The 27765-nt window shown below is 45.3% G+C and overlaps 1 protein-coding gene across 1 annotated transcript in view; it reads left to right on the plus strand.

The window, feature by feature from the left end:
• LOC141272996 (receptor-type tyrosine-protein phosphatase T-like) overlaps window positions 1-27765 on the plus strand; it is a 424966-nt gene that overhangs the window by 28920 nt on the left and 368281 nt on the right. Inside the window, exon 2 of the mRNA XM_073684271.1 lies at window positions 9696-9869. Within this exon, the coding sequence (XP_073540372.1) occupies window positions 9696-9869 (174 nt within the window). The remainder of the gene's footprint in view (window positions 1-9695; window positions 9870-27765) is intronic.

Raw genomic sequence — 27765 nt, forward strand, 5'->3', positions numbered from 1 at the left:
TATATATATCCCTAAAAGGGCTCCCTCTGGTGGTGTGAGGTGGAAGGGTGGAGGTGTCCGTTTGTAGTGAGGGCCTCTTGTGGGGAAGTCCATCCATGCACCCTTTTGGGTCCTGTGGTACCTGTAGTAGCAGGATGCCACACGTGCATTGGGGGACAATGAGGGAGAGGAGGAGGAGGAGGAAGAACAGGAGCTGGTATCATGCGCTGTAGACGGTAGTACCTGTACAACTGTCATACCGTCAGTTCAGTGGGGGTGGCCTGAGGACAGGGGGGAGGAGGAGGAGAGCATGGTCAGTCGTCATCTCGGTGAGGACACGGAAGTCTTGCCCGTTACCATTCTGGCACACACGGCTGACTTTGTTACACTGCCTTAACCGTGACCCTCCGCTGTCAAAATGTTCTGTGACAGTCATTACTGGTTGGTGACACTTTTAGACCCCCGCTACAAGGAGAACTTTCACTCTCTTATTCCTGAGGTGGAGAGGTCTACAAAAATGGGGCAGTACCAGAAGGCCCTTGCTGCAGAACTGTTAAAAATATTCCTATCTGAACACGCTAGCGGCAGAGGTCACAGTTCGTTGACCAACCAAGGCGTACAGGCGAGAGAGACGCAACTCCAATCCAGAAGAGGCAGGGGAACACTGTCAACGTTCTGGGACAGTTTTCTGAGACCCACCCAGCTTACAGGCCCTGAGGCGTGGGGCACTCACAAGGAGTGGAAAGTTTCAAAAGATGGTGAGGGAGTACCTTGCCGACCGTACCAGCGTACTCCATGATTCCTATGTGCCTTTTAATTATTGGGTATCCAAGCTGGACACTTGGAATGAACTCGATCTGTACACCTTTGAGGTCCTGACCTGCCCTGCCGCTAGCGTGTTATCGGAGTGTGTTTTTAGTGCCGCTGGGGGAATTATAACTGATAAGCACACTCGCCTGTCAACTAACAATGCTGACAAGCTGACCCTTATCAAAATGAACAAGGGCTGGATTGGGCCAGACTTCTCATCACCACCAAATGCAACAGAGTGACATAAAGTCAAATCCACTGTGTTATTTCGGGAGGTGTATTCCCATGCACTGCTTCACACCCACACATGGGTATACGCTTCCTCATTTCGGCTGTTTTTTGCTCTTCTCCTTATCCTCAGCCTCCACCACCACTATACCACCAGGGTGACCGTGGTCCATGTTGCCAGCATTGCAAGTTCCTCCGTCCTCATTTTTGGTAGCTTTTGCTTGGAAGGCATAGGCAAAGACTATAGGAGACTCACTCCCCAATAATGGTAATAGTGTTTTTAATATACCGTACTGCATGGCTCTTGTAAGGGGCATGAAAATTGTCTTGTTAAGCTACTGGGACCTCCACGTCTCTTCCAAGGGGCATTAAAACCTTCTTGTTAAACCACTCTGAACTCCACGTCTCTTCCAAGAGGCATTAAAACCGTCTTGTTAAGCTACTGTGACCTCCACGTCTCTTCTAAGGGGCATTAAAACCGTCTTGTTAAACCACTCTGAACTCCACGTCTCTTCCAAGGGGCATTAAAACCGTCTTGTTAAACCACTCTGAACTCCACGTCTCTTCCAAGGGGCATTAAAACCGTCTTGTTAAACCACTCTGAACTCCACGTCTCTTCCAAGGGGCATTAAAACCATCTTGTTAAGCAACTGTGACCTCCATGCTGTTCCAAGGGGCATTAAAACCGTCTTGTTAAACCACCTTGAACTCCACGTCTCTTCCAAGGGGCATTAAAACCGTCTTGTTAAACCACTCTGAACTCCACGTCTCTTCGAAGGGGCATTAAAATCATCTTGTTAAGCTACTGTGACCTCCACGTCTCTTCCAAGGGGCATTAAAACTGTCTTGTTAAACCACTCTGAATCCACGTCTCTTCCAAGGGGCATTAAAACCGTCTTGTTAAACCACTCTGAACTCCACAGCTCTTCCAAGGGTCATTGAAATGTTGTTTTTAATTACCTCTAACCTCCACGACTCTTCCAACAGGCATTGCATTTCCTCCTAATTTTAGTCAGCTTTTGCTTTTCAATGCATAGGCAAAAACTAAGGGAGACCCACTCCCCAATAATGGGTAGAAGGTTTTTAGTACGCTGTAATGCACATCTGTTTCATGGGGCATTGCAGTTCCTCATAATTTTTGGAAAGCCTTCCATTCACTGCTTAGGCCAACAGTGTACAGGAGACCCAGTTGCTATAAATGGAAAAAACGGTTTAGTTAAGGCCCTCTGACCTCCATGTCACTTCCAAGGGGCATTGGAGTGCCTCAAAATTTTTGGTAGGCATTGCACTCACTGTATGCCCAATAACTGTGTAGCCGAACCGCTCCTTTTGTTACAGAAACATATCCTACAAGACATGTGTGGTTGGCTGGCCTGATATTGATGTGAATGGTCCCTGTTCCTCCTGCTCTTTCTCCTTTGCCACCACCTCATCCATCATTCATCACCTGAAGCTTTGTTTTAACGGGAATCATAGAACTGGGATAGTAGCAGGAAAACATCCAGCAATCCTCGGAGGAGGTAGGATATGCACCAAAATGCTGACCACCTCAGGCCTAGCTGCTACTACATACATGCGCTTGCATTCCAAGGAACAGAAAGCTAAGGAGATGGATGGCCTCATGATCATGAATAATTTACTCATTGTGTAGGAGGCCGACCACTGCTGCTGTCTACCTTCTGAACTTTGTGTTGAAGCCTGATTGACCCAGGACCCACAATCCTCTATGTCTGGAGGACGTGTTGCATCCCAGTGTCCAACTGTGTCCCAGCTTCCACAATATTAACCCAGTATAAAGGCGTCAGTGAGATGGACCATCCCTGGCCAAATTCACTTGTCCACGTGTTTGTGGTTAGGCTGTCCTTCCCACTAAATGCACTGGGGAGGGCACAGGTAATGTTTTGGTATGTGCGCTTGTGTATAAGGCGCACCGGGACAAATAGGGGCGGCTGGGGACCGAGTATGGACACCAGGCCGCCCCCTGGCGGCTGGGGACCAAGCGTGGAAACCCGGCCGCCGGCGGCCTGGGACTGAGTATGGGTACCAGGCCGCCGATGCAGCCATGATGTGGTGGCCAGATTCCGCCTCCACATGCCTAAAAGGCCCAATTTCAAGGGCAAGCAAGCTAGCAGTATGGTATTGCAGCCTGGGGGTGGGTGGGTGGCAGGCTGCATACTTGCGCTTGCATTGCAAGGAATGGGGGAGGTACAATTGAGCACTGCCCTGGGACAAGGACTTGCACTGGGATAGTTGCAAGCCTGCATCTTCTGATGCGGCAAGGATCACTTATGTTGGGCACACTTTTAGGCAGTGACCTGGGTGTCAGAGATGCTTAAACACCTGAACAAGGAATGTATAAGCGGGGCCCAATTGCAAAACTAGACAACCAACAGAAGATTAGACCCCTAAAATATAACTTTTATTCGAATATGCTAAAAAGGACTCAGTAGTCACCATAACAACAAACACAAAAACAAGACAAAATGCCAGGGAACAGGGATAAGTCACATATCAGTCAGGAAGGATTACGGGCTCTATCTGTCCCTATTTTGTCCCTAAATTGTCTCCCTTCCTGACAGCGGAGGTTGGCACCCTAATTTTTGCTCCGTGGCGCCCCCGCTCAACGTCGGTGTCCCTAATATCCCTGGTAAATCTCTATCTTTATATTTAAAAAACCACAATCGTGAATAAAAGATAGAGAAAAGTGAACGTACAGATTAAGAAGCCGACAATTCATTTGATATCTATGAGATGTGACATAATGCATTACCAATGATAAATGCTATTCCTTACTACATGATATTGAGATTGTTATAATGCATTTAGAGTTGGTCATTTGTTTTGCTTGTATGTGTTACAGTCTCTATCACATTCTGGCTCTGACAACTCAGAACGACATAGAGCAGGATGCACATGTGATACCGGTCTGGGGGCATTACTTCTGGGGATCAGTCTCATATATAACAGAACCTGCTTTATTAGCTTTGGTTATTTAGTATATGCTGGTTTATGTATGAATGTAATAAACCAGCTATCTTGAGACAAATCTTACCTTCTAAATATTCCCAGGGCTACTATTATTGTCGCAATATATAGACTTGGGTCTCCTTAAATGCATATCTATGATGAATTGTCGGCTTCTTAATCTGTACGTTCACTTTTCTCTATCTTTTATTCACGATTGTGGTTTTTTAAATATAAAGATAGAGATTTACCAGGGTTATTAGGGACACCGACATTGAGCGGGGGCGCCACGGAGCAAAAATTAGGGTGCCAACCTCCGCTGTCAGGAAGGGAGACAATTTAGGGACAAAATAGGGACAGATAGAGCCCGTAATCCTTCCTGACTGATGTGTGACTTATCCCTGTTTCCTGGCATTTTGTCTTGTTTTTGTGTTTGTTGTTATGGTGACTACTGAGTCCTTTTTAGCATATTCGAATAAAAGTTATATTTTAGGGGTCTAATCTTCTGTTGGTTGTCCTGTCAGAGATGCTTCCAGGGGTCTTCCCCATGCTGTTCCCATGTCTTTTCAGCACTGTATGCATGTGTCACACAGCACATGGCCAGATAAGGTTGTAAAATGTTAAAATGACATTTCCCGGTGAATGCATTTGTCACGGATGAAAGCAATACAAACGTGCAAAAACGCATAAAAAATGCTGCTAGTGAGCATAGCCCAAGGTGTGGAGTAGTATTTTTGTTTTTGGTTATTTATTTTACCTTATACACAAGTCTTTACCCTGGAAAGGAAATTCCTTAACATATTTCACAGGAAAACAGTTTCAGTTTAGTTTTTGAACATTTTATTGTGAGCTCCTAAAAGTTGCTTAAGGCTGAGTTCACACGATGCGTATTTAATGCGTTTCCGCGGCGTTTTTGCAGTTGCGTAAACGCCGCGGAAACGCATGAAAAACGCATGGTAGAAGGGAAGCAATGTTCCCCAATTGAAATCTGCATGTGCTGTGCCCATGATGCGGATTTTTCCGCAGCGTAAACGCTGCGCTCAAAAATCCGCAGCATGTCAATTAATTTTGCGGAAACGCTGCTCTTTTGCCGCCATTGACTTGCATTAGACCGCATGGAATTCGCATCACTGTATATGTTGATGCGCTTTTCATGCGGTCTAATGTGCGGATGGTACCCGGGTGTGGAGGAGAGGACTCGCATCCAGACCCAGGTACCATTAAAAAAAAAAAGAATAAAATAAAAAATATATATATTCTCACCTTCTGACGGCCCGCGCTGCGATCCTGCTTGGTTCGCGGCACTTCGGGGTTGAATGAAGAAGGACCATCGCTGACGTCAGAGTCATGTGACGGGTCACGTGACGCTGACGTCGAAAGGTCCTAAAGTCTTCACTGCCGGCAGCCGGGACCGATGAAGCAGGACACCGGGGACTATCAGAGGGCAAAGTATATATTTATTTTTTATTTTTTGACATTCACACACTATATAAATCCATGCCGGTTGCCGGCTGCATGGATTTATATAGTGTAAAGTTGACAAGCACTTTCCAAGTGATGCTAAAATCGCTTGGGAAGCGCTTGTCAACCCGCATGCGGAAATGAAAGTGAAGACCGCTTCATTTCCGCGTGTCCCTGGCAGGAAACCGCATGTACAATCCGCATGTTCAATCCGCATGCGTTTTTTCCTGCCAGAGAGATGCAGAAACGCTCAGGAAAAAATCCTGAGCATTTCTGCATCGTGTGCACATACCCTAATACCTCTGACCACGTTGTTGACAGCAGTGACCTAGGGGTCAGAAATGTTTCCTGGGGCGATGCCCATGCTGTCCCCATGTCTTTTGAGCACTGTCACTATCGTATTGGGCACTTTTTAGGCTTTCTACAGACTGCCGGGGGAGCCGCCACAAAAATGCACTGGTCTCCCATAGACTAACATTGGGCTCGTTGCTCTGGTCGAGCAACCGAGTTTCACGGTGAGCTTGGCCCGAGCTTCGAGCACCCGAGCATTTTAGTGCTCGCTCAACACTAGTCAATGGTAATTGCTGCTTTTAGAGATGTATGTAGAAAACCCTTAAGTTTTCCTCAGACTTCTTGTCCAGCAGCTTTCTAGGGCTCTTGATTCAAAGCATCTTATATATTCAGCGCACATATCTATGCATTTGGCTCATCACAAATTAATCTTCAAACTCAGTTTAGTAATTTGAAGCTCAGCAAGCGTCACCGTATTTGAGGAGCAAGAATGTCATGGGTCCATTTTAAGCAGTTTAATAGAGGCCTTGGAAGCCTTCAGACCTTTGTTTGGACCCTGGAACATTAGTAAGAGGTTGGTGACTCTTCTCCAAGACCTGGTTACTGAAAGGTCATTTAGAATTGCTCTTGTGTCCACCGCATAAAACTTCCTTTCTATTTCTCACTCGGCTTGTTACAAAATGATGGAGGTATTATATCCTGCAACCTATGGAAACATGACAACACCTTGGGCAAGAAGAATAGTTTCAACTTCAGGGTGACTGTTGTCAGAAATAAAAAGATACAGTATGGTTAATGGATTGATAGGGCCTGGAATTTTACTCTTCTGGCTTTGGTGATATGGTATGTAAATATCTGAGGTTGTGGGTCGTAAGTAATCACCTTGGCAGGTTAACAATGCAATAATATTTTATTAATCACATCCATGGTAATACAGCAATTCCAGGTAAATGGCCAAAATACAGTTCTCTCAGTCCTTAAGTTCTCAACCTGGGATCAGTAGTTCCACTGGCTTTGTACCAGGCCATACTCACTGTCTCCCAACTTTTTTGTTGGCCCACAGATTTCATATCTCTAGCCAGTATAGTCTGTAGCCACAGTCCACGATCCTCTAGACAACAGATAAATCAATAGAAACACCAGTATCTAGTAGCCATAATCGTTTACAAGAGTTTAAATCCAAACGACATATGCCATAATGATAACATGTTTATCCATCCATCTTTTCAAGTCCACAGACTCCATCCTCTTCCTTCAATGTCCTTCCACACACTCCTCACTAAAGCATGTGTCCGTTTTCCTCCCTGGGGTCAGCCCCTTCCCCCTTAAGCATTTACTTTAGCTGAAACAATGAAGAATATTCCAAGAGCCTTCACCTGAAACTGCTTGTAAGACCTCCTGGTGGTGGCTCCACTGTGTCCACTCTTTCCATCTACATAAGGGGTCCGTTGGCTGAGAGAACAATGGGCCAAGGCCCCTGAGATAAGGTCACTGAATGAAATTGAACTGATGAGCAAACAAATCACTAACAAAACAAAGCAAGCAAATTTCTAACAAAACACAAAAATAAGATCAACGAAAATGGGTGCTCAATGCTGGAAAAGAATTTAGTAAGTGGTCAGTTCCTCAAAATCAATAAAAAACAATAGGCTCAAAGGTAGTCATAGTTAGCCCAATCAGGACCCAATTCAGGTTCCAGGGAAAGGTCAATTTTTTTTTTCTCTTCAGTCTTGCCAACGCTTTAAAAGAATCTTCTCATCCAGCGATGATCTACAAGCTGATCGAAAATTGAACTTAAGGCCGATACCAGGACTTTAAGTGTGCTTAGGAAGAGACCTTTATCTAAACCAGATTGTAAAAAATCTAAGATTCTAACTATATACGGAGATGATGGACAGGGTTACCTGGGTAACATACAAACACCTGAACATAACAGGTCCCTGTTCAGACTAGCAAAGACCCTAATCTGACCCTTATTTATCCCTGACTGACTGTAGAGGTTGGCACCCTAAGCATGCGCAATGGCGTCCCCACTCAAAGTCAACTTACCCTGAATGTCCTTAACTGCACCCTCTCTAATGTGCAACAGTAAAACAATAATAACTAAATAGAGAAATACACAACAATCTGTGGAAAAGGCTATGAATATGTTAACACAGACACATAGGAAAGACAGAAGAAAATAAGAAGCACACAACCAATGGAATTCGTGGAAAACCTCCCAGACCCCAAATGTAAAAGAAAGGAAAGGGTGCTGGGGAGGAAGACAAACAAACCATAGGAAAAGCTACAGAGATTAATAAAGTAAGATAATCCCTAGCTGAGGCGCTGGCTCTCCAAACACCATCTGTCTAGAAACATAGCCAGCAAAGAAGGCAGGTGGTGGGAGGGTATAAATAGCCCCTCCTAAGATGTGATAGGACAAACCAAACGAGGAAGTGAAAACACCTGCACAGAAGAAACATAATAAAGCAAAGACAAGAGCATTATCTGCATTTGGACATAGGCAACACAGACTGTGGTCCTAGAGAGAAACCGACCACACAGCAAGAGGTCACAGGATCGAGCCCCGGAGATGAGCCATAGCAAAATGGTTCTTGGTTCCAACTTTTTCTCTACCTTCAAATTATTGGGGACGGCACCAAGCAGGATCTCAGTGTCATCTGAAAGGAAATAATAATTTTTATCCTCTTCCATTGACATATTGACTGAATTCCTCTCTTCCTCTGAGGAGGATTTGTTCTAAGTCTGAACCTGACACTTCTTTGGTTCTGGGCCTATTTGAAGAAGGATGAGAGCTTTCAGACATGGAACTACTTTACTTTATTTGTACATGATTTACAAAGGGGTTTCTTATGAGTCCACTAAATTTTTGATGTAAATAGCACTTTCCTAACTTTAAGCTTAGATTTTTGCACACCCTACAAAGTATTATACAACGCTAAATCACGGCTGCACTAGTTTACCATAGTAACCAGGCAGCAAATGCCTTTAAAATAAGTAAGTGCACCCATCGAACAGATATTTACTGGGCTGGGAATGTTAAACTGCTCCGAAGATTCAGAGCAGGGTAACAATCTATTCATGGCTTCCAATGCTAGCCCACCATCGTGATCACAAAGTCATCTCCTACCTTATATCATGGGCTCCAATAGAAAGCGTCCACCCCTGTCCCAAATGGCTCCTTCTAGTTCTGATTTAGAATTTTGCACCATTGACTTTCGGGATAACACCATCAATAGTCTCCTGATCTTGACGTCAATACGACGTGTCTCCTGTGATGCAACCAGACACATGACTGAAGAGCCAGCAAGTGCTATAGCCTCCTCGGAACGCAGTGTGGAACAGGAAAACAAGGGGCAGGAAGTCCTCTGAGACCTAGTGCAATCCAGATTGGAAGGACACCACAAAGTATTGCTCCTGGATCGCTGGGCTAAAGGAAAGTTCAAGTATCAAGGTTCCATAGTACTGTTAATGCTACAAAACGTGTCATCCCCTGACAGCCTGGGATAAGCTGAGAAACTTGTATGATACAGTTCACACATCTCCATGTGAACCCTGCTAGTGGTCACAGTTGTGTCTATTGCCCCAACACTTCCAATGTCCACCCCATCTCGCCCCAATGGTTACAGTAGTGTCCTTCCCACATCAGTATCCTCCCTGTTACCCCAGTGCTCAGAGCAACATCATCTTCTCACCCCAATGGTCATGGCAGTGTCTTCCTTTCGCCCTGTAGCTGAAGAGCTCCGTGCACTCATTAAGCAAAAGAAAGCTACCATCCAGGGTCTTATGGAAGGTTCTAGATCTCAATCAGTCATCAGGTTTTTTCCTGCTCTGAATATGAGCATAAAGTTCTTCTTGTACATGATCTTCATTTGAAGATGCCTCCACCAGGACGTAGACTTGTGGTCACAGATACATAATTGCTTTCAGTCCATTCATGGTGATTTCTTATTTTGCAGGTTGGTGTCGGCGTCCATCTGGTGAAGGAATGATCCAGGCGACGGAGGAGTTTTATAATGTGAGTGACTCTCTGACAGTGCAATGTGAGGCTGGATATCGCCCGTCACAGGAGAAGATCACGTGTGTAAAGGGACCGAATGGTCATCAGTGGGATCAGTCCCCGATGTGCATCGGTGAGTAGCTCCTACATATCGCTCAAAGGGGGTTTTCTAGAGAAGAGAAAGAGAGAGATCACTAAAAGAAAAGTCATTATAATTACAGTAATAAATGCTTTAACTCAGCAAATCCCACTGGTTATGTGTAGGGAGGAAATTGCTTATGAATATAAAATGAAGGTGGCCGTTATCTTGTTATACTTAGGCTTTATTCACACATCAGTATTTTATCAGTATTTGTATGCCATAAACTAGAGTGTCTTCAAAACACAGGACAAGTGTTAATTTTCAATTATCTTTTTTTTCTGTAAGTTCCACTCCTTGTTTTGGTATAAAAACACTGATACAAAATACTGAACAACTACTGATGTGTGAATGAGGTCTTAAGGAAACCTATCCTGCAATGTTAATAAGACAAGAGCGAGTGAGCATGTGCAGTAGGAAGCTCCGCCCTTTCCCTTCATGCTCCGTAGGAAGTTCTTCCCCTTCCTTCTGTGTGCATCAGGAGCCTCCTCCCCCTCCATCCATGTGTAAGGGGATGGACATACTGCCCACGTCCCCCCCCCCCTTGAAGAAACAAGTAATATGTTATGTGCTCTAATGTGAACTGTGATGTATAATGTGAATTTTGATTTGTGTTAGAACTGTAATATTGATAATTTGTGTAGTTTATTAGTAGGGATAGTGAGCATTAATGCTTGGGACTAGCCCAGAGTGGGAGGGGCTAAGTTGAAGGGAAAGTGACAGTTTCCCCTCAGTGAGTCATATAGGGCCTGAGAGTGCATACACAAAGACCTAAGGTCCAATGTGAACTGTGCCGCATTCTGAGATGTCACTAAAGTAAAAGAAGACTGGAGGAAAGGGATAGTGAGTAGAGATGAGCGAATCTTTCAATGTTTGGTTCGGATCGGCAAATTTCCCGATGTTCGCCGAACAGTTCGTCGAACATATCCAAACCTCATTAAATTTAATGGGAGGCAAAACCAAACGCATAGACAACACCTTCAGGGGGTGCCAAAAGCTGCCAAAACAGCTCAAATTAGGGGCAGACACCAGAAAAAGAAGCATCAATTGACCCAGAGTACAAATAGTATAATTGCGCAGCATGGATGAATGGGGCAGGGCCTGGGACAGCATTTCTAGCTTAAAGATTGATCAGTAACTGGTGGGTGAGTTACAGGTATAGGCCTGGTGCTCTGAGAGCCCTGCAAAATTCAGGCAACATTCATGAAGGAGACCCAGCTTGAAGTCCAAACAATTCCAAAAATTAGGGGCAGACACCAGGAAAAGTGGCATCAATTGACCCACAGTAGATATTTTGGAATAGTACAGCAGCAATTAGCCATGGGCCATACATGAGGTATTAAGTCTGGACCAGAATTTATAGCTTTGAATTTAGGTTCAAATTAAGATGCTGGTGAGGGATCAGTGTAGACCTCCTGTGCTGGGAGCCCTGATACCACATGCAGCAGCAAAAGCTGCTTTTCTGCTAAGCCGCACTCAGGTGGTAGAAAAATCAGCTTCGTACACTACTATGTAAAATGTAAGGATAGTAGCACAGGTAGTTGACTGAAAGTAAGTGCAAACCTGACGGTCTGTGAGCCCTACTGCCAGAGCAACACACATGAAAGAGGCCCAACTTGGAGTCAAAACATTTCCAAAAATTATGGGAAGACAAACACCACTAAAGTGAAATCAATTTCCACAGTGTACAAATAGTATAATGGGGCTCTGACACCCCTTCCCCTACAGGCAAACTACCATATAGAGACCCAACTCGGAGTCTCCACATTTCAAAAAATTGTTAGTAACTAGTGATGAGCGAGCATGCTAACAACTGCTCGGATCCCTGCCCGGCATGTTTGTCGCTCTTTAGAGAGCCAATGAACATGCAGGTGTGGCGCCCAGCTGCGCTTGGTACCACAGATTCTAGAGGGGTGCATTACTGGATTTCTCCACAAGAGGCCCCCACAGCATACACACTCCTCCACCTTCCACCTCAGACCACCAGAGGGAGCCCGATAGGGATATAAATAGGGAAGGTGGAGCTAGGCAGCTCAGTGATTCAGCAGTTCCTGCTCAGACACAGGAGTCAGTGCAGTCGAGCCAGAGCCTAGCAGTTCCTGCAGAAAGAGTTCAGTATAGTCTGTAGAGTGAGTCCAGACTAGAACTCACAGAGCTCAGGATAGAGAGCTAGGAGTGTGCCGACACTCTGAGAGCGGCGAAGAAGAGCAGCGTCCCGGCTGCAGTGTGTGTAGCCTAGTGAGGGCCCGAGCGGGTGTCACGGGTGTGCCGCCACGAAGATCGTCGCGACTATACAGCCTGACTTCTCGCAGCTGAGTTTTTGGTGTTTTGTGTTTTTCGGCAGTGAGGGAGTTAACTCTCTCTCTCTGTGCTAGACGAGGTCCAGCCTCGCCCAGCTGCAATCAATGCTGCAGTAGTGGGACTCCTTCATATGCCTGCCGGTCTGTTAAGGAAGTGTTGGTGAAAGCATTTCATACAGACAAACAGAGCGGATCGTGGTATTTTGGAGTTCTGAGCTAAGTGTATTTTGTGTGGTTTTTCCCTTCCTCGCTTTATCATTTATCTCCTTTCCCGTTGGTGTTCCCTCTGTAGTTGTGGTGTAGTTCTATAATTAATCCGGTGGCATTCCGTCTTGACCTTCCCCCTACGTTTAAAATTCACAACGTGTTCCACAGATCGTTGCTTAAGAGGTATGTGGCGCCGGTGATACCGTCACCTTTACCTCCCCCTCCAGTGGTGGTCAATGGTAACTTGGAGTTCCAGGTATCGAAGGTCATCGATTCACGCTTTAATCGCCGGTCCCTTCAGTACCTGGCTCATTGGAAGGGGTATGGTCCTGAGGAGAGGATGTGGGTTCCTGCGTCGGATATTAACGCAGACCGATTAGTTCGGGCCTTCCATACGACTCACCCGGATAAACCTAGCCCTGAGGGTCCGGAGGCCCCTCCTAGAAGGGGGGGTACTGTCACGGGTGTGTCGCCACGAAGATCGTCGCGACTATACAGCCTGACTTCTCGCAGCTGAGTTTTTGGTGTTTTGTGTTTTTCGGCAGTGAGGGAGTTAACTCTCTCTCTCTGTGCTAGACGAGGTCCAGCCTCGCCCAGCTGCAATCAATGCTGCAGTAGTGGGACTCCTTCATATGCCTGCCGGTCTGTTAAGGAAGTGTTGGTGAAAGCATTTCATACAGACAAACAGAGCGGATCGTGGTATTTTGGAGTTCGGAGCTAAATGTATTTGGTGTGGTTTTTCCCTTCCTCGCTTTATCATTTATCTCCTTTCCCGTTGGTGTTCCCTCTGTAGTTGTGGTGTAGTTTTTGTATGCAAGGTGGTTTTTGGTTTGACCCTTGTACTGTCTCGTTCGTCTAAGTACTGAGTGTTGGCATATTATTTCCTGTCCCCTATTGTTGTGATCGGGGTCCTTCTCAGGACTAGATTACTGAGGTGCAGGGATCCTCAGGAGGTAGGGGTTACGCTGGCGGCCTGGACCTCTGTACCTTTAACAGTACCTCCAGGTAGAGGGATTAGTCAGGGCCCCAGCTTAGGGTCAGTTTAGGCCCCTGACCTCCTGTACACAGAGTCAGTGTGACATTGGGGCCGAAGGCGAGTGGAAAGTGAGTAACATAGGGGGCAGAGGAGCTTAACCAGCTCACCCTGAAGGATATACCGGACACCGGGTCCAAGTCTACATGGATCTTCATGACCAGTAGAAAACAACCGGAACCCCTGGCGAACTACATGTCCCAGGATCACCAAAAGCTGATACGTACCAGGGTCAGGAATCACGGAGACCCCAGAGAATAGGGAGAGTGATCTCCAACAGAAGGCCCAATCACCAAGTCAGCAGGTGCAGAACAGAAACCAAGTTAGGCCCAGCTCCAGGTAGGTCAGTAACTTACTACAGAGAGGCGAGAAACAGGAGGCCCTACACCCGCTCATTGGGGAGGATCCTGATATGCACCCTTCACCCTACAGTGCTCCGGGATGTGCCTGAACTACCACCAGTAAAAGGTGCTGAAGTGACTACCGTGTCCGTCCCCGTTCTTGCTCTGACCCGGCTGGGTCTCGCCTGTCCTTCATCCCCCTCTCCGTACGCTGCCCTGAGGCCTAGCTCCACCTGTGGGGAGCTATACCATCGAGCTGCCTTATCACCGGCCTCAGTGGACTGCCGCAGCGCTGGTGATTCTCACCAGAAACCACAGGTGGCGTCACGAACTTCCATAAAATTAACAAACTATCTCCTTTTAAAATCTGACCACAGGGTACGGGCCCGGGAGCCGACCACCGCGACATCCCCAAGGCCAGGCAAATGCCCGGGTACTGAGTCATCCCCATCCCCCTGGGCTAGTCACAGGGATTGCTTGCCACCCACTGTAAATCCGTAGCCATGTTGGTTGTGTGCATTACAGTGATTGGCTGGCTGCATAGAGTCATCGGGTCTATATAAGACCTGGCACCGCCATGCTCGTCACAGTCACTACGGATCAAACAGTGTAGTGAGAGGTGCTGCTGTGTGAGGGACAGTTAGATATACAGTACAGACCAAAAGTTTGGACACACCTTCACATTTAAAGATTTTTCTGTATTTTCATGACTATGAAAATTGTACATTCACACTGAAGGCATCAAAACTATGAATTAACACATGTGGAATTATATACTTAACAAAAAAGTGTGAAACAACTGAAAATATATCTTATATTCTAGGTTCTGCAAAGTAGCCACCTTTTGCTTTGATGACTACTTTGCACACTCTTGACATTCTCTTGATGAGCTTCAAGAGGTAGTCACCGGAAATGGTCTTCCAACAATCTTGAAGGAGTTCCCAGAGATGCTTAGCACTTGTTGGCCCTTTTGCCTTCACTCTGCGGTCCAGCTCACCCCAAACCATCTCCATTGGGTTCAGGTCTGGTGACTGTGGAGGCCAGGTCATCTGGCGTAGCACCCCATCACTCTCCTTCTTGGTCAAATAGCCCTTACACAGCCGGGAGGTGTGTTTGGGGTCATTGTCCTGTTGAAAAATAAATGATGGTCCAACTAAACGCAAACTGGATGAAATAGCATGCCGCTGCAAGATGCTGTGGTAGCCATGCTGGTTCAGTATGCCTTCAAATTTGAGTAAATCCCCAACAGTGTCACCAGCAAAGCACCCCCACACCATCACACCTCCTCCTCCATGCTTCACGGTGGGAACCAGGCATGTAGAGTCCATCCGTTCACCTTTTCTGCGTCGCACAAAGACACGGTGGTTGAAAGCAAAGATCTCAAATTTGGACTCATCAGACCAAAGCACAGATTTCCACTGGTCTAATATCCATTCCTAATGTTCTTTAGCCCAAACAAGTCTCTTCTGCTTGTTGCCTGATCTTAGCAGTGGTTTCCTAGCATCTATTTTGCCTGCTGCACAAAGTCTCCTCTTAACAGTTGTTGTAGAGATGTGTCTGCTGCTAGAACTCTGTGTTGCATCGACCTGGTCTCTAATCTGAGCTGCTGTTAACCTGCAATTTCTGAGGCTGGTGACTCGGATAAACTTATCCTCAGAAGCAGAGGTGACTCTTGGTCTTCCTTTCCTGGGGCGGTCCTCATGTGAGCCAGTTTCTTTGTAGCGCTTGATGGTTTTTGCAACTGCACTTGGGGACACTTTCAAAGTTTGCCCAATTTTTCTGACTGACTGACCTTCATTTCTTAAAGTAATGATGGCCACTCATTTTTCTTTACTTAGCTGCTTTTTTCTTGACATAATACAAATTCTGACAGTCTATACAGTAGGACTATCAGCTGTGTATCCACCAGACTTCTGCACAACACAACTGATGGTCCCAACCCCATTTATAAGGCAAGAAATCCCACTTATTAAACCTGACAGGGCACACTTGTGAAGTGAAAACCATTTCCGGTGACTACCTCTTGAAGCTCATCAAGAGAATGTCAAGAGTGTGCAAAGCAGTCATCAAAGCCAAAGGTGGCTACTTTGAAGAATCTAGAATATAAGACATATTTTCAGTTGTTTCATACTTTTTTGTTAAGTATATAATTCCACATGTGTTAATTCATAGTTTTGATGCCTTCAGTGTAAAAGTACAATTTTCATAGTCATGAAAATACAGAAAAATCTTTAAATGAGAAGGTGTGTCCAAACTTTTGGTCTGTACTGTATATTTACAAGTCAGTTTAAACACAATAGTGTACTTCTCTTGGCTTAACAAATCTAAATGTCTGTGTCAGGGAGATATTGATGTCAGGAAAATATTCTTCCACATTTCCCTGACATGGATATTGACCATTTGTAACGGGTCTGGGAGGTGGAACCTCTGAGCAACTATACAAGGGGGCAGTCCTTGTAAGGAAGCGGGTGGCTCCCAGGGAAGGCGGGCAGGTAGTCACGGCTAGTGACGGGGACAGTCACTGGGTAGAAGGGCAGGAGGTCACGGCAAGTGACGGCAGAGCCTCCAGGTAGGCTAGCAGGCAGGTAGCAGGTGAGCGCTCCCAGGTGCGCGGGCAAGAGTCTCTGGACAGGCAGGTGGTCACAGCACGTGACGGCGGAGCCTCTAGGTAGGCTAGCAGACAGGTAGTAGGTGAGCGCTCCCAGGTGAGCGGGCAGGCTGGTCCATAGACAGACTGACAGGTGTCGGAAGGCAGACCGTCGGACCGCAGGCTTGCAAGCAGGTAAGCGGATAGCAGGCAGGTAACAAGCAGGAATCTGGCAGGTGACTGGCAGGTAACAAGCAGGAATCTGGCAGGTGACTGGCAGGTAACTGGTAACGGGACCTGAGGGCTGAAGCAGAGTGAAGGCTTTGCAACAACATTGCTCGGGCACCTCCATTTTGGAGGAGGTGCCTTATTTATGGGAGGTCCTCCGGCAATTGGATGGGGACTCCTTAGGACGGCGCGCGCGGTCCCTTTAAGAGAGGGGGAGCGCGCGCGCCCTAAGCACACTGCCGGGGAAGGAGCGCGTGCCGGAAGCAGCGGGGAGAGAAGCGCTGGAGGACGCCGCGCCAGGAGCGGGGAGGTGAGAGGGACGGCATTTCTGCCTAGTACGGGGCAGTGACGCCGATGCTACACCATTTATCCCTTTTGTCAGTACCAAGCTGTCTACATAAAAACCTCAGCACAAAGCCCTAATTAATACAGTCATGAGTAAGGCCTTAAACCAATTGCTGTCAGCCAAGAAGTGTTACAAGCTACTTAGAATGCGAGCCTCTTGTCCCTGAAAGACAGAAGGGGGAATTAGTGGCAGGGTTGCAATAATGCTCGTGTAACTGTTGGAGCTTGCTTCCCGAGCTTCAAAGAAGAAATCTATAGACACACCGACTCCGATATGAAATATGAAATATTGTGAGTTCCATACGTCCGGCAATAATGGGACCTATATTTTTGTGGCAGAATCAGCCCAGAAATGTATTCATAGTTTTCCATGGCTGTAAGCAGAATCAGGGAGCTGTAGCGCAAAAAACATCAGAATAGCAGACTGCAGGTATGCGATGTGTGGTCTCTAAATGAAGGTAAAATCATAAAGGAAAAAATGGCATAATTTGCAAGCTTCTGTGATTAACGAGCGATGAGTTATTGCAGAAGTTAGCATTTTTAATAAAAATGTACAGGTTGGAGACCGGCCCGCATGATGTCACCACAAGGGGCGTGTGGACAGATCTCCCCTTAGGTATAAGAGAACCCATGGACAATAAGGGAGCACTCATTGCCAGGGGGGTATAAGCATTATAAGCAATGGGTCGTGTTCGATTACGCTCAAATCAAACTGGGGAGCCCCTCCACCACCCACCTATATGGAATTGTCGCAGCGATCTTTATAGAGCTTATGTATTTTAATGTCTCCTTTGTAACATTTTTGTATATATTTTTCTCAAACACTGCCTCTCTTTTGGATTAAATATAAAATTTAATAGTTCTGTTTCTTTTGTCCTGTAATCGTTCCCTTCCCTGAAGCCATATACGCTACCAAAATGCAGGCGTCCGGCCAGGCCTGTATTATATTTCAAACGGTAGTGGCAGAGAATAAAAATAATTGGGCTATCGTGTAGCTGACAATGACCGTATGGAGGGCATAAACACGTATTCCATGCTTTGGAACCCAGAGGTGTGACGCCATACGTTCACTGGTTGCTTGCCGGTACCCATGTGGCGAGTAGTCTGGATCGTGTGCTCGCGATTCTGGACGAAATACTGACAGCGTGACGGCAACGGCAAGATATTGCGTGATCTCCCCGGTGTCGTCCCTGTGGAGTTCCTGACAGTCTGGCTTATTAAGATTTTACTCTGTGTCGTCACAAACGTTTTCTGGGCTTTACTAATTTTTACCAGAAATTCATCCAAAATTACTCTGTTATAGTGAAACCCCTTACTGACAGGACTAAGAAGGTGTCTGATTTTTCCAAATGGTTGGATGCTTCCCTCCAGGCTTTTTCTTCCTTAAAAAATCATTTTGCCACTGCACCTATACTCAGTCAACCTGATGTTTCTCAACCCTTTATTATGAAGGTTGATGCATCGGATGTCGGGGTTGGGGCTGTGTTGTCTCAGGGTTTGTCCCCTGGTAAATGGTGTCCATGCGCCTTCTTTTCTAAAAAATTGTCTTCAGCTGAGTGAAATTATGACGTGGGTAATAGCGAACTTTTGTCAATCAAATTGGAATTCGAGGAATGGCGACATTTGTTGGAGGGGGCTGTCCATCGTATTACTGTTATTACTGAACAGTAAGAACCTGTTATATCTCCAGTCAGCTAAATGTCTCAACCAGCCAAATGGTCCCTGTTTTTACTAGGTTCAATTTTGTTGCCACTTTTCGTCAGGGGTCAAAAATGTCAAGGTTGATGCTTTGTCCGGAGCTTCCCTTGTGGTGGTGACCATGAGAACCCTGCCCCCTACCAGAAAGGGGTAGTCATTTCGGCACTTTCTCCTGAACTGGAGGGTGAGGTGTTGAAGTGTTGTCTCCTGCCCTTCAGGAAAGTTATTTGTACCATCTAATCTGTGCCGCAAAGTAATTAAGGAATATCATAACTCTGTGCTTGCAGGGCATCCTGGTCGTAAGGCAACCGTGGACTTCCTCTCTCGTTGTTTTTGGTGGTTGGGGTTGCATCGGGATGTAATTAAACACGTAGCTGCTTGTAGTATTTGCGGCCGTTCTAAGGTTTTGCATACCCGTCCGTCTAGTACTCTTCTTCTGCTACTTATCCCTAGTAGGCCATGAACACACTTGTCCATGGATTTTATTACTGACCTACCGGTTTCTGCAGGCAAAATGGTGGTTTTGGTGGTAGTAGAAAGGTTCAGTAAAATGGTTCATTTTGTTGCATTGACTGCACTTCCAAATGCCAAGACACTTGCTCTGGTGTTTATAAATGAGATCGTGTCAGATTGGGGGACCCAGTTTGTTTCCAAGTTCTGGAAGACCGCTATCCTTTTCCTCTGCCTTCCACCCCCAGTCGAATGGACAAACCGAGTGTGTGAATCAGAATTTGGAGACCTACCTCAGGTGTTTCGTTTCCGAAAATCAGGAGGATTGGGCATCCTACCTACCGCTGGCAGAATTTGCCATTAATAATCATCGTCAAGAATCCACTGGCAGGTCACTGTTCTTCGGTGCATACGGTTATCACCCACATTTTGGTACCTTTAGTGGGGGAGGAGCTTCAGGAGTTTCTGAGGAGGAACAGTTTGTTCGTCGCTCTCCTCGGTATGGCAGGGTTTGCTGAGTACCGTATATTCCGGCGTATAAGACGACCCCCCTACTTTCCTGTTAAAATATAGAGTTTAGGATATATTCACCGTATAAGACTACCCCTTTTCCAACGCATACCAAACACCGGTAAAAATTAAAAAAAAACAGATTTGAATTTAACATGGTCCTTTTTTAATTTAAATTCTTATGACATGCAGGTATATAGCAGGAAAACTGTCACTCATAAACATATTAAAATAGGGGGGACCCCACGTCATTTTTTGGGGGGGGTCCCTCATTCTAATAGCTAGTAAAGGCTAGGTATTCAGCTGGGGGCTGATATTAGTAGCCTGGGAAGCTCCTTGGGTATTACCCCCTTCCCAGACTTCAAACATCTGCCCCAGCCGTCTGCTTAACCTCCGCTAGAGACTATAATGATGGGGGATCCCACGCCAATTTTCTTTTTAAAAAATCCTTTATTTTAACACTAAATGACAATTGAGGAGTTAATAAAGATGCAGTCCCTAAATTATTATTAATTTTGTAATAAATTTTTCCCAAAAATGTTGACGTGGGCTTCGCCCTATATTTGTGTCCAGCCAGGTACAGCAGGCAGGAACGGGCTGCCCCCAACCACCAGCTGACTATTTGTACCTGGCCGGACACAACAATATAGGGAAGCCCTTTTTTTTTTTAATTATTTCATGAAATAATTAAAAAAAAAAAGACGTGGGGCTTCGCCCTATTTTTGTGTCCAGCCAGGTACAACTAGGCAGCTGGGGGCTGGAATCTGCAGCGCAGGGAGGCCCAAGCTTTCTGCCCCCCCCGCTGCAAATTGCAGTCCGCAGCCACCCCAGAAAATGGCGCGTTCATAGAAGCGCCATCTTCTGGTGCTGTACCCAACTCATCCAGGGCCCTGGTGCGGTGGCTCACTGGGTAATAAAGGGGTTAGGGCCAGCTTGGCATTATCAGCTGGCCCTAAGCCTGAAATTCATGGGGTCACGCCAATATTAGACATGACCACCATGAATTTCTAGTAAAGTAATTAAAAAAAACACAACACCCAGAATAAAGTCCTTTAATTGAAATAAACACACAATTCTTTATTGTTCTAAATTAAACCATACTTACCATCACGCCCATTCCAGCTGAAGCCAACGATCTCCTGCAATAAAAGTAAAATAATAAAGCAACCTCATCCTTACCTTTCCATGGTTCCCAGGACCGGTCCAGCTCTGCTACATCGAGATGACAGGCTGGACCGCAGCAGAACGCTGCCATCCAGCCTGTCATCCCGCAGACACTGAGAAGCGCAGGCATGCTTGTGCTCCTCAGTGTCTCGCTGTGACGGCATAAAGATGAGCCGAGGTCATGTCCAATGAACTCGGCTCACCTCATGCACGTCACTGACAGCGTGGGAAAATTCTCCTGCTCCCCGCATGCGCAGTAGAAGTTTCCCACGCTGTCAGTGACGGACGTCCAGGAGGTGAGCTGAGTTCATTGTCGGCTCATCTGGATCCCTCTGTGTGTAATGACTCTATATAATAAATCGCTCTGTGTGTAATGACTCTATATAATAGATCCCTCTGTGTGTAATGACTCTATATAATAGATCCCTCTGTGTGTAATGACTCTATATAATAGATCCCTGTGTGTGTTGTGACCCTATATAATAGATCACTCTGTGTGTAATGACTCTATATAATAGATCCCTCTGTGTGTAATGACTCTATATAATAGATCGCTCTGTGTGTAATGACTCTATATAGTAGATCCTTCTGTGTGTAATGACTCTATATAATAGATCCCTCTGTGTGTAATGACTCTATATAGTAGATCCCTCTGTGTGTAATGACTCTATATAATAGATCCCTCTGTGTGTAATGACTCTATATAATAGATCGCTCTGTGTGTAATGACTATATAATAGATCCCTCTGTGTGTAATGACTCTATATAATAGATACCTCTGTGTGTAATGACTCTATATAATAAATCGTTCTGTGTAATGACTCTATATAATAGATCCCTCTGTGTGTAATGACTCTATATAATAGATCCCTCTGCGTGTAATGACTCTATATAATAGATCGCTCTGTGTGTAATGACTCTATATAATAGATCCCTTTGTGTGTAATGACTCTATATAATAGATCCCTCTGTGTGTAATGACTCTATATAATAGACCCCTCTGTGTGTAATGACTCTATATAATAAATCGTTCTGTGTAATGACTCTATATAATAATCCCTCTGTGTGTAATGACTCTATATAATAGATCCCTCTGTGTGTAATGACTCTATATAATATAGGAGATTCACTTTTTGTATTGAAAAACTGAAATAAATGAACTTTTTGATGATATTCTAATTTAGTGAGATGCACCTGTATATTGTACTGTATGTGGTATACTATGTATACTATGTGCACGGACATCAGATGGTGCACACAGGATAATTAGTGACTGCTACATCATATACTATCATGTGGAGTGGAAGTTTACATTGATGATTTGCTTGATCAAGTATGTGAAAACATACACAAACTATTAATTCATAGGTATCTATCTAGCAGACCTGTGCTTATGTGTGACCAGTGACCACCTATACTTTGGTGATATGTTTTTTTAGGAGTGCAGCACAGTGTACCTTGCTTTAATGCTCCTCTAAAAAGGTATATCCGATTTAAAAATGGTCAGACATAAGCATAAGATGTACTACGTCTGACCACTACAAAAGGTCATCTGAACTGGGCCAAGTGCAGTAAGTTTTTTTCATGAGCAGCGCTTAGACAAACAATACAGTAATGTGAATATAGGCTTATGATGCAGCTGGAAATAAACATATTAAGGATGGGCCGCTACTCATGGGCCACTGCTTGCCCCCCAGGCTAAAATTTGCCAGCCAGCCCCTGCCTACTGCTACACGCAACACACATGAAGGAGACCCAACTTGGAGTCCAAACATTTCCAAATATTATGGGCAGACAGACACCACTAAAATAATTTTCCCCAGCGTACAAATAGTATAATGGGGCTCTGACACCCCTTTCCCTACAGGCAAAACCACCATATGGAGACCAAGCTTAGAGTCTCCACATTTCAAAAAATTGTTAGTAACATCAGCAGCAGCAGCAACAGCAACAACATGCACAGAAGCCACAACAGGTGTCAGACTGCAATAACGCAAGATCAATGCAGCACACTAAAAACTACACCATCGCCTAGTCTGCACAGTCTGCGACTGGAGTGCAAAAGTCATTAGAGATTCATGACTTGTTCATCTTGATGAAAGTTAGGCAGTCTACACTTTCAGGGGGCAGTCTGCTGCTCTTATCCATCAGGACACCACCAGCAGCGCTGAAGACTCGTTCTGAGAGAACTCTGGATACTGGTCATGATAAAACCTCCAAGACGTCACCGGCAAGCTCAGGCCACTCATCCATTTTTGAAGCGTAAAATGCAAAAGGGTCCAAACCCCCCTGATGGCATCGATATTGAGCTTGAGATACAGTACTTCTGCCACTTACACTGTTGCTGCTGCTAATGTTTTTACGTTGACGATTCGATGTTACTGAGGTTGGATGTTTAGAGCTGTGATGCACACTGTGCCTTACTGCTGTCTTGGGAAAACCTCTTAAGGTTGTGTAAAAGTGTGTTTCGATTGTCTAAATGCGCGTTTCGATACTCCAGCATGCGTGCGTCCCTTTCCAGGGAGGAAGGATCTGGCAAAATTTACTCTTGTGCCGTGGATATAACAGAGTGGCAACCCAGTAGTCAGCACTATTTCTAATCCTAACAATACGGGCATCATGTTGCAGATAGTGCAACAAGAAGGCACTCATGTGTTGGGCGCTTCCATGAGGTCCAAGTCCATGGTGTGTTGGTGGCGGAGTAACACTCAAGCTTGCTTCCTCCATCCCCTCCCGCTAACCACAGACAACAGAGAAGCAATCATTATACTGTTTATCTCTTGACTGTTTTGTGCCTGTAACCTCTTCCAACTCGTCCTCCTCTATTTCTTCCTCGGCTCCTGCACCTTCACTAACAGTTTTTCTGGTAACATGAGCCCCCATCGATCGCAGTAATCCATCCTCCCTCAGCACCCGCCTGTGTGACAACAGTCCGGAACTTAGAGATATTGTTATTCCTTCTGCATCCTCCTCTGCTTCCTTCTATTTCTCTGGGATCACCACCTCCTCTCACAGATTATTCAAAGTGTGCTCCAGCGTGTAGATGTCCGAAATAGTGATGCTAATGATGGCATCATCAGCGCTAACCATCTTAGTAGCCATTTTGAAAGAAGGGTGCAGTGGTCCTTAAACTGTGCCTACTCCATAAGAGTGATTTGCACCACGTTCATACTGAGTTGGCTCGGGCTATGTAAAATGACATACTGCACCAGGGCTTGTTGCTGCTGCCACAGTTGCTGCAACATGTGCAGAGTGAAATTCCTCCATTTCGGCACATTGCATATCAACCGGTAGGCCGAAAGACCTCTGTAGTGATGCAAGTCAATGACCCGTGGGGTGTGAACGGAGGAAGTGAGCACACAGCAACCATGCTTTGTACAGCAGTGAATCCAGGCAGGAATAGTGGTAGAGAAATTGCTGTACCACCAGGTCGAGGACGTGAGCAATGCAAGGCACATGTGTGAGGTTGCCCCCACATAGGGCCACAACCAGGTTCGCACAGTTATCGCACACATCCTTCTCTTGCTCCAGGTTCAGTGGAGACAGTAATTGCTCAAACTCTGTCTGGATAGCTGTCCACAACTCTTGAGCTGTGTGACTGCGATCTCCAAGGTATACTAACTTAAACACTGCCTGATTGCGGTGATCCCTGGCTGCCCAGTACCGAGGTGAGGGGGGATTCTCTCTGCATTGTTGGCACGCGTGTCTCATTAAGGGAGAGGTTGAGGGTGCAGGTGGAGGCCATAGAAGAGGTGGAGGAGCCAGAAGTAGTGGAGGAAGTGTTACATACAGAGGTTTGTCCCGCATGCCTTGAGGTTTCCATGACCTGTGGTAGATGAAGCTGGTGATAACTCAGAACAGGTCAGATCAGCGGCGCGCTGTTTTTTTTTTTTTTTCATGTAGGTGGTAACTTTAAGTCAGGAAAGTGCAGCTAGCCAATCAGAGCGCAGGAAGCATCCACAGTGTCCTAGACACAAGGGCTTTTGCAACTGGCTGCTGAAATCACATGTCCTCTCCATATGAAAACCGGCCATGTTCCCTCAGCCCCATTTTATGCATGTCACTGCAGAGCAGAAAAAAAACTTTTTTTTTTTCATTTGCTAACGTGATAGTGCGAGCTGTGTTAGCCCAGTTTGGCATTTTTTTGGTGGGTGAACTTCAGCTTTATGCACAGTAAAGCAAATATTTTTTTTCTGTTGCTAGCCACAGTCCACCAAAGATTTTTTTGTGTGGCAAACGTGATGCAGTCTGCTAAAATCCACCTACTATCTTAGTGGCGGTGAACCTCAGCTGTTTTCAAAGTAAAAAAATAGATTTTTTTGTCTTGCTAGGCAGAGTCCACCAAAATTCATACCAAACGTCATACACTCTGCTATACTATGCAAAAATGCAAGAGCATAATAGGGTCTTATCCAATTAATAAATGTTACATAAAAGTATTAAAAACTGTTCACCTAGTGGGGTTGTGTGGGACACAACACCTATAAAGCCTGGACTCCAGAGGCTGCAGCGTCCTATGGCTATGTCAGATATAGATGCTGGGAAAGGAAGTTGTTTCTGCGCTCTCTGGAGTCACGACAAACCATTAGTATAACTTGGTTATGTATGGTTGTCCTGAGGTAGGAGTCAGTGGACTCTGAAACGCGTAGACAATAAACCTACATTTTTATCCATACTAATGGTTTGTCGTGACTCCAGAGAGCGCAGAAACAACTTCCTTTCCCAGCATCTATCTCTGACACTCTGCTATACGTCAGCTACTACATTAGTGGTGGTGAACTTCAGCTGTTTTCACAGTAGTAAAAGATTTTTTCTGTTGCTTTCCACAGTCCAAAAAATATTTTTTTCTGTCACAAAAGTGTTACACTCTGCAATAAGCCACGTAGTCCTTTTAGTGGTGGTGAAATTCAGCTGTATTCAGAGCTTGTGCAGAGTCTTCTGTTACTAACGTCATACACTAGAGGAATCTCAGGGTGAGAAGGGAGGGTGGTTCACTGCGATCAAGGGGGGTTGGCGATACCAGAAAAACTTTTAGTGAAGGCGAGGAACAAATGGAAGAGGAAGAGGTGATGGGCAAGTAACAGTCAGAACATGAAGAGGATAATCATCCCATCTCTGTGTTTGGTGGGAGGGGACTGAGGAAACAAACATCAGAATTACCCAGCCACCAACACAGCATTGGCTTGAATCTCTTGAAAGAGCCAGACATATGAATGCCTTCTTGCAACATGATCTCAGTATAGTTATGATTCAAAATAGTGCTGACTACTGGGTTGCCACTCTATTAGATCCACGTTATAAGAGTAAATTTTGCAATATACATCCTGCCCTGGAAAGGGACTCCCAAATGCTGGAGTATCGAAACACTCTTTTACACAACCTTAAGATAGGTTTTCTCCAAGTCAGCAGTGAGGCACTCAGTCATCGCAGCTCTACACTTCCAACAGTAGTGTAAGTGGCAGAAGCAATTTCTGGTAGTGCTTTCACACATTTTTTAGACCAGCTCGTGCACCTGCACAACAGAGTACAAGTCTGACACGTGGTGAACGACTGGAGAGGATGATGCACTCCTGATTGATTCTCCATTTGCTGAGTTGGCTGTAGTGGAAGAGGTTTCTGTCCCATTATAATACTTCTAATCTACTGAAATTGATGCCACTTCGGTGGTGTCAGGCCCATTTTTTTTTTAATGTGAACACTCCTGGTTGGTTCTCCATTTACTGGGTTGACTGTAGTGGAAGAGATTTTGGTCTCCATCATAATAGTTATACTCTAGTGAAATTATTTTTTGGTGCAGAAATGGTTCTCAACACAAGGGTACACAAACATGATAAACTTAAAATTGGTTTTCAATAAGCAACCATCAGCTGCCCCATCAAACGCATCTGCTGCTTCTTCATCCTCCTCTGTTACTGAGCCAAATATTGTCACGCAGATCTCTCACCGCAGAACCTCTGGTTGTATACCTGCTCCAGTCAGGCTGAGTGACAGCCCGTCAGCTGTAATGGAAGCGGACACACCTGCTGTGTTTGTTTTACCGAGCACTCCACACATTTCTCAATCCACCGTAACATCTACACCTGTACCTCACTCACGGTCTATCGGTTTGTCCATTTCACCATACTCTGCCCTCTCTCAGCACTGCAGCCAGCCCTCGGTCCCACTGTTGTGTTCACATAAAAGATTGTTTCCTCCTACACATGACAAAGCTAAGAGGTGGAACTCCACCATTTCCAATCTGTTGGCCATGGAAATGGTGGTCTTAGGCCCTAATTTTTTTAAATGTGAACAGTTCTGATTGTGTCTCCAACTGCTGAGTTGGCTGTAGTGGAAGAGGTGTCAGTCTTCATTATACTACTTCTACTCTAATGAAATTGATGCCACTTTAGTGGTTTTAGGCCCTAATTTATTAAAATGTGAACACTCCTGATTGAGTCTCCATTTATTGGGTTGGCTGTACTGGAAGAGGTTTCGGTCTCCATTAAACTATTTCTACTCCGGTGAAATTGATGCCACTTTGCTGGTGTCTGCCACTAATTTTTGGAAATGTGGGAAATCCTGATAGGGTCTCCATCTACTGGGTTGGCTGTAGGGGAAGAGGTGTCATTCCTAATTCTACAATTTGTACTGTACTGAAATTGATGCCACTTTGGTGGTGTATGCCTCTAATTTTTGGAAATGTAGGGAATCCTGATTGGTTCTCCATCTATTGGGTTGGCTGTAGTGGAAGAGATGTTGGTCCCCATTATACTACTTCTACTCTAGTGAAATTGATGCCACTTTGGTGGTTTTAGGCCCTAATTTTTTAAAATGTGAACTCTCCTGATTGGGTCTCCATCTATTGGGTTGGCTGTACTGGAAGAGATTTCGGTCTACATTAAACTAGTTCTACTGAAGTGAAATTAATTCTTTGGTGCATATATTTTTGTCACATGGGTACACAAGGTATAATCGGAATTGTTTTTCTTAGTACCATGGTATATAAAGGTAATGTTCTGGGACCCATGCTTGTGGAAGGTGGGGACAA

Source organism: Phyllobates terribilis, unplaced genomic scaffold (assembly GCF_046119375.1).
Source record: "Phyllobates terribilis strain yellow unplaced genomic scaffold, ASM4611937v1 Scaffold_1__5_contigs__length_1240528914, whole genome shotgun sequence".
Taxonomy (NCBI): Eukaryota; Metazoa; Chordata; class Amphibia; order Anura; family Dendrobatidae; genus Phyllobates; species Phyllobates terribilis.